This window comes from Pyrus communis, chromosome 6 (genome assembly GCF_041283825.1).
Source record: "Pyrus communis isolate YQ-2024b chromosome 6, ASM4128382v1, whole genome shotgun sequence".
Lineage (NCBI taxonomy): Eukaryota > Viridiplantae > Streptophyta > Magnoliopsida > Rosales > Rosaceae > Pyrus > Pyrus communis.
Window position 1 is genome coordinate 11,085,488 of NC_142570.1, and position 8,212 is coordinate 11,093,699.

At 41.2% G+C, this 8,212-nt stretch overlaps 1 protein-coding gene across 1 annotated transcript; it reads right to left on the reverse strand.

The window, feature by feature from the left end:
• Positions 1-461: 461 nt before the first annotated feature.
• Positions 462-2,911, reverse strand: LOC137710842 (putative phospholipid hydroperoxide glutathione peroxidase). The gene is made up of 6 exons (XM_068449983.2): positions 2,514-2,911; positions 1,915-1,991; positions 1,769-1,830; positions 1,404-1,522; positions 882-1,049; positions 462-765 (listed from the first exon to the last, which is right to left on the reverse strand). The coding sequence occupies exons 1-6, from the start codon at positions 2,562-2,564 to the stop codon at positions 733-735; spliced, it is 510 nt and encodes a 169-aa protein (XP_068306084.2). The 5' UTR covers positions 2,565-2,911; the 3' UTR covers positions 462-732.
• Between the last annotated feature and the right edge of the window lie 5,301 nt (positions 2,912-8,212).

Here is an 8,212-nt window from a genome sequence, read left to right on the forward strand (position 1 = left end):
CTTACCAAGGGCCTCTCTGCTGTTCGTTTTGCCTTCCTGCTGTCCAAACTTCCCGTTTGTTGTTGACCGCTCAGTTGGCGGGGGAGTGATAAACCGACTGTAATACCACCTGCACAACTACAGTCCTGTCCCAATACGGATTCCTCAGATCATGCGGCTGCTGCAGATCAGGTTCAATCTTTATTCTGTTTTATATTTAGATCACATGCTGCTATTTATTTGTAACCTAATTCTACACGCATATCAATTCTACTCATATAAATATCAATGCAATCGGCTTACTCATTAATTGAGTTGAGTTCTATAAACATATTAGATTATCTTTCATATATATCCCTATGTTTTTATAGCACTCATCTTGATAGGAAGTCACCAGATGAGTGTTATAGAACACGGGGATATATCTCCGGAGAAATAGACAGCTAAGCCTTTCATACAAGCTCAGAGAATGCAATCTGTGATCAAAATAACCAACATCCAGATTAGGAAAGATCTTTGAATCCTGGCTAATTTTCATCATCCCACCAGGAACATAATGGTTTAATCAAGTTTAAAAAACAAACAGGGACTGCAACTGCTTAATGTTTTCTTAATTAACACCATGCCTCCATCCTTAACAAGTCTTGAAATCACACTGATATGATAAACATACACAAAAGCAAGCTTGAACTTTTTATTCCAGTTTGATACACAAAAGGCAAGCATATGTTGAAATCTTCACATCTCAGCAACTTATGCGACTCCCAACAGCGTCTTGATGTCATGCTGCAGAAAATGTATAATGTCAGAAGGCCAGAAAAATTGACAAATCTACAGAGCAAGATGATTAATCACAGTAAACAACAGAGGCAGCATAACATGATTACATTCGAGAAACAGACCTCGATGCTAAGGGGGGGAGTGGTTGGGTAATAGCGGTGAGACGCTTTGCCTTCTTTGTCAACTAGAAACTTGGTAAAGTTCCACTGAATATCGTCTCCAAAGAATCCCCACTTGCCTTCCTTCAAGAACTTGTATACTGGAGCAGTATTATCTCCGTTTACTTCAATCTAACACAACAACAAGGGCGGATTTAGAAAGAAAGATCTAACATTACTGCAAAACCGTCCTAGCTCTTAGATGCAGTTGAAATATCTGTGTGGAATAACGCATGTGAAAGTTCTAATTTGCAGGAGTTCAAATAGAATTAAAATAAGCACTCATTACTCATTAGATAGTTTTTTTTTTTCACTTCAACTATTAAAGTTTCAGTAGCCTAAATGTATCAAATTTGAAAGCCTTGAAAGTTGGAACTCAAATTTGTAAACACAGAGATCTTCAACCACCCGCTCATAATCTTATTACAAAAATGAGCTGCTGGAAAATAGATACAATCAAACATAATCTATTGTTTCTGGATCTACCTTGTCAAAAATGGGAAACTCCGATTTGAAACGAGTGCAGACAAAATCTTCAATCGCTTTGTTACTTCCTGGTTCCTGACTACCAAACTGGTTGCACGGAAATGCCAGAATTTCAAAGCCTGCATCAACCTCCCAATATATCATACAAAGGGGAAAATAATAGAAAAGGTAGGATTTCTGCAAAACTTTTGAGGGAATTCATGTTTTTCTAATACACATTAGATCATTGCATATGCAAGACAGTATTTTAATTTGAAAGCAGCAGATTAGCATGTACCAGAACTCAACTTGTAAGAGAAGTAACTAAATTGATAGATGTCAGCTCAAGAACATGTAAGAATACAATACAAGTTCTATATGTAAACCTTGATCTTTATACTTTCGATACAGTTCATTCAGCTCATCGTAATTTGAGTTGGTCAGTCCGCTGCCAGGAAAATCAGTAAAAAAAAGCAATGAATGAAAGCATAAAATGATAGGGACAAAAAAGAGGGTGTATAATGTATATTACCATTTGGAAGCAACATTGATGACCAGCAGAACTTTTCCCTTGTAAATGCTAAGATCGACATCATTTCCCTTAATATCCTGCACTTAAAAATTTTAAAACCCCATCACAAGAAGTACAAGACCAACACACACGAATCATATTTCTCAGCTGAATCTCCAACATGGGTTCAACAGAAATTAACATATCTTCTGTTCCCAATATTTGTCTATACTTTTAACCCTTCAGATATACTTTGTTTCTTGGCATCCAAACAGGACAAGGAAAATTCTCAAAACATGCCAAAAATGAACACCCAAAATTCCCATATGCTCGTTATTTTAATTTTGAACACATTCAACAAAATCACGGTACTCAAGAAACTACTCATCTTCTGCAAGTGGTGGATTGAAAATCCACCTGGTGGTTAGGACATTCATCCTTAACCAACTGCGTCCCGGAATTCAAACCATCCCCTCCTCCCTTCCTCCCTTCCGCCCCTCCTCCCCTTCCGCTTAATATAGTTTAGAGTAGTAATATCGCCTATATTACGGGAAAACTTACCGATCTGCTACAAATTAGGAAAATTAATCATAAATTAATTGAGAATAGAAATGATTTACCTTGACAGTAAAGTCATAAAATGATCCAGTGGCTGGGCGAGGACTTGCCATTCTTTTGTTTTTCTGGTCTCCACTGTTTGTCAAGCAAAGCTCTCATGTATCAGTGCCAGACCAGAGCAGGGTATTTTATATGGAAACATTTTTGCTCATCACTATTTAGTGTGATTTATGTTTATCAATCTATTTATTACCGTTAGCTGAGTTTGAATTTTAAGATTCGTCTAGTGGATAAGCATAAATCTTAAAATTCAAACTCATCTAATAATAATAAATAAAATGATGAACATATACGATATAAAACAATAGTGAGCAAAAATGCACTCATTTTATAAAGGAATGGGAAACAAGTGACGTATGGATAGGGAATAAAATGATGAACATATACTACGTAAAACAATAGCAAGCAAAAATGCACTCATTTTATAAAGGAATGGGAAACAAGTGACGTACGGATAGGGAATCATTGGTGCGTGACTTTGGAATGATTGGTCCCACCCTTGGTTATTTATTGTTTTACACCTTTGGATGGGCTAGGGATTTGCTTCCTTTGGGGCTTCGGTTCAAACTTTTGTTTACAAACTTCTAGCAACCTAGAAGATCTTGTTGAGGGTATCTTGGCCCAAAGAGTTTCTAGTGCTCCCATACAAAACTCAATATTACAGGATGGTTTGGAAATCCTTATTTAGAAAACACTTTTACTCATATCATAAACGCTTTTGAGATAGACGTCAATGTAGAGTAAAAAATAATCCCAAAAATCATGGAGCTGACAAGTGGATTATTTCTCAAGAAAGACAAGAATGCCCCTATTAAATAAGCAGATAGCAGCTGAGGTAGAGCAAGTAGAGATCAACAACTGCTCAAGGCATCCCTGCTCGTGGGAAAAGTCAAAGGTATTTATGATAGAATAATCCCATATTCTTATCATAATTACATTGCTAATAAGAGAAAACCTCTTTCAAGTAAGTAATTCATTCCATTTATTTAGGATATTTACCTAATTACTCCAAGATATTTATTTACACAAATATCTTGTAATTTTCTCACCCAAAATATCACATAGGGCCGACCACCTTTAAACCCTAGAGGGCTGGCCCATCTCCTCCTTTTTTTCCTATAAATACACATTTTATCTCCAAAATTTAGTAAGTTTTAGCTACCCTTAAATAGGCTTTTTGCTACCTACAAATACTCAAACACATTCTTCTCAAAATTCTAACTTTGGCATCCAAGATTCTTCGGCCAAAGCACCTCCCCCCAATTCATTGTAAGCACGTGAGGCTTTTGGCCTTAATCTTGCAGGTACAGATTTTTCAATCAAAGGAAGGCGAAAATTTGCATCCACAAATTAGTGCTTTCATTTAGGGCTCTGGTTCGAAGACTCGAAGAAGACTCTTGCTTTCAACTTCCTTTGTTCGTAGATCCATAACTACGATGGCAGGAAATTTATGTTGAAAGACGTGGACCAACTGACGAAGATCGTGATGTGGCTCCATGCCGTCGCTCTTCAAGGCTTACCATTACAGTGACCGCTCATTTGCCTCCTCTAGGAGGTATCGTGGCCATGCTAGTAAAGGTAGCCGCTGCTATAGTGGCCCACGGGGCAGCCTCCACTCAATGCGAAGAAACCCTAGGGCATGAGGCCCATGGTGCAAGCAGCCAGCAGACATAGGCTCAGGTAGCTGTTTGCCCTCACCAACAACCCTTAGCCTACTACCTTCACTTGGATGCGAGCTGCACAAACTGAGGCAGTCCAAGCCGCACTAACCATGATGCAAGTTGTAGCCCGGCGTGAACCTAACATGCCTCCAACTTAAGGCTAAGCAGGACAAATTGAGGTGGCCCAACGCCCATACGCCCAACTTGCTCCTGCGGCCCTCCAAACGATCCAACACGGTCTCATACCAGTTTAACCAGCCCAGATCTAGATTTCGAGGCCAACAGTTAAACTAAGGGTATTTTTCACTTCACCTTACTGCCAATCTGACCCATCCTGGCTCAAGCTTTACACCCGGAGTCCATTACACTTCTATTACTCAAGCAGATGTCTACTATTCCAACTCTTCCACTCCAAATGGCGAATAACACCTATCCCGACAGGTCGTGAAACTGGCAAGCATTCTCGCCCAGCAGACTACCTTGGTGAATCAGCTCCTGTAGTGTGTCATAGACGAGGTGTCCCAAAATAGGACAAATACAAGTGATGGCGTTTCTCTCCAGTAGCGTCCAGGTAAGTAAACCTTCGACCAGTCACGAACTAAGCATTATGGCAGTGTACACTCCCACTTAGGCCCCCGAGATAACATATACTTTCATCTTAGTGCGCAGAAGAGCGTGCATTATTGATTAGGTTTCCGGACGAGCATACATTCACGGTTGGGGCCATACTCCTATAATTAACATGGACAAACTTCCAGGCGAAGCGTTCATTTGCGGTTAGGCTAGCAAAGAGCATATTCCACCTCACATCGAAGTAGGCATAACGACAGACGAAGAGAAGCAGCCACTCAATCTGGCTTAAGTTCAATTGGAAGCCTATGAGTAATCTGCTTACCTGCCAAAAACGTACCACATGCACTGCAACAGCAACATAGACGAGTCGAGCATAGAAAAGAGCAGTCGAGACTAGCAGGTCATAACCGGGGGCAGCCAGAAGCCCCACTGCCCCGACAGAGGCAAATTGAAGAAAAAGTATAAAGGCTTCTGACTGAGCGATTGCGCAGATTCCAGCGCATTGAGACCACAGACAAGGCCCTTCGTAAGAATATGGCACACATGGGTAGATCACCATTCACAGATGAGATCGAGCAGACGGAGCCCCATCGTAAGTTCAATACGCTATATTTCACTTTATTTAAAGGAAATGGAGACCCGGAAAGGCACTGGAAGCACTACCACAGCGTGATGATCCTATACATAGCTAATGACGCTTTAATGTGCAAGAAATTCGCCATTACTTTGCAGGGCGAGGAGTAGGATTCATTCCATACCATGCTTCCACAGTCCATTTGAAGTTTTGACAAGCTTTCTGTAGTTTTCATTAAGGAGTATGCATCCTACTACTCGATTAAGAAAAAGTACAATTATCTTTCCAAAATAAAAAAGAATCCAAAGGAGTTACTTCGCGACTATATGAAGTGGTTCAAGGCGGAGAAGGTGAAGATAGTCGGCTGTAACGACTCGATCGCTAGCGTAGCCTTCCAAAATGGACTCCCATCATATCATCCTCTATTCAGAGAATTGATCATGAAAGAAAACCTGACTTTGGTAGACTCATTCACTATAGAAGAGAAGCATGTGCTTTGGGATGAGGCTCGATGAGTAAACAAAGCACCTGAGCAGCCTTAGAATAAGTCCGAGACAACTCAGAATATGGTGGGCAAGAAGCAGTCTAACGACCGAAGCAGGCGAGGGGCCAAGCGCAAAGATTGGTCCCCGATAAAAAAAGGTCAGGCTACCAAGAACTATACCAAGTTCTCGACCTTAATCAACCAGATCTTCCACAACCTCAATAGTGAGCCTCGGTTGGTTCAAGCTGCCAAGATAATCCAAAAGAGACACCTCCAAGCTGGATCACACAAGTATTGTGCGTTCCACAGAGATCCTGGTCACATGACCATCAACTGTTATACCTGGAAAGATTACCTAGAGATGCTGGTGAAGGAAGGTAAATGCGATAAATACTTGGACAAGCCAGCTGCGCAACCTAGGAGGTACGTAGATGCAGACGAGGAATCGACTGCCAAGAACATCAAAATCAACGACATCTTCACCAAGTCCGAGTACTTAAGGGCCATAAACAACTTCAAGAAGAAGAAGATCCAGCAGGTTATATCAGTCTTCCAAGTTTAGGCAGCCGACACCAAACCTGGGCCTATCGTTGGTTTCACCAAACAAGATGCTAAGGGAGTTGACTTCTCACACGACAATGCTCTGGTAGTGCCCGTTTAACTAGCACACACTATAGTGGACAAAGTGATGGTGGACAATGACGGTTTAGTAAATTTATTTGAGTTATCTGTCATTTAAAAGATGGGCCTGGAAAGCACGATAATACGCCAAGCAGAGGTACTCCCCGGATTTAATGGATACACCTCAACTATTATTGGCAGCAACACACTCGATGTGAGAACACCACTAGTAGTCTAAAAGAAAACATTCATTATAGTCAATGACCCGTTTCCCTATAACGGGATTCTATGAAAGCCCTGGCTAATGGAACTGGGTGCCGTAACCTCCGTCGAGTGCCAAAAAATCTGATTCTGCACCCTAGGAAGAGAAGTCGGAGAGATCAAATATGACCATGTCGCATCCCGACAATGCACGGTGCAAATGTTGAAGCAGTCAAAGAAGAAGTCTTTTACCCCCGTAGAAGCTGAGGTTCAGAAGGATAAGTTTGCTACCAAATAACAACCATAGCACGTGGATCAAGATGATGACATGCAGAAGGACACGTTAATAGAAAAAAAACGATGGAAGCCAGATGATGACGCTGAATAGATCAATCTTAATCCCAAGTTGCCGAAGAAAATAGCTAAAATCAACTCACGATTAAGCCCAATCTCACTCAACTGTTTCCTCTCACTCTCAACCAATCGATACAAGCCATTTTTCAACACCATCAAGAATGTGCAAATAGACAAGTAGGACGACGAGTGCAAGAAAGCATTTCAAGACTTCAAGAAATATCTAACGTCCCCTCCGCTGCTATCCAAGCAGGAAACAGCCGAGGAATTATAAATCTACTTGGCAATCTCAGACATAGCAGTAAGCTCTGCCCTCATACGAGAAGAACTCAAGGCCCAACTAAGAATTTACCACAATTCTAAAACTCTCCTCGATATGGAATCAAGATACCCGAGGATTGAAAAGCTAATTTTGGCGTTAATCATTACAGCTTAGAAGATCAAACCATACTTTCCGGCGCATACGGTCATCGTTTTGACTCAGTATCCCTTACGATTTATCCTACATGGTCCAGACGCTTCTCAAAAAATGATAAAGTAAACATTGGAACTTGGCCAATACGACTTGGTTCACAGACCCCACACGGTGATAAAAGCTCAAGCTTTGGCAGACTTTATAGCAAAGTTCACTCCCGGCCTAGAAGATGTAACAACACAGCCCAAAGACGCCCTTAAGCACACTCTGACCGAACCAACCCGTTTTGACAAAGGCTTTTGGGGCCTGTACATCGACAGTTTTTCCAACTACAAAGGTTCTGGACCAGGCTTGGTTCTCATTGCTCCAGAAGACTCAATGCTCGAGCAGGCAATCATTTTAGTTTCAAGGCATCAAACAACGATGCAGACCTTATTAGCAGACCTCCGAATGGCACAAAATCTGGCAGTCAAGAAGCTCACGATCTATTCTGATTCTCAGCTCATCATTAGCTAGACTATTGGGGAGTATGCAGCAAAGCATCCAAAGATGGCAATATACCACGATGAGGTACGAAAGTAGCTCAGGCATTTCAAACTTACACTCTCACACAAGTGCCACAAACAGACAACACTTATCTAGACACCCTGGCAGCCTTAGGCTCTTCTTTGGACTAGCAGTTCAAACGCTCCATCCTGATCGACTATTTGGGAAAACGGAGCATAGAAGAAGAACCAGTAGTTGAGGTTTTACAAGTCAATATAACCCCAAGCTGGCAAGATCTCATCATTTACTACCTAATCAATATGATACTCCAT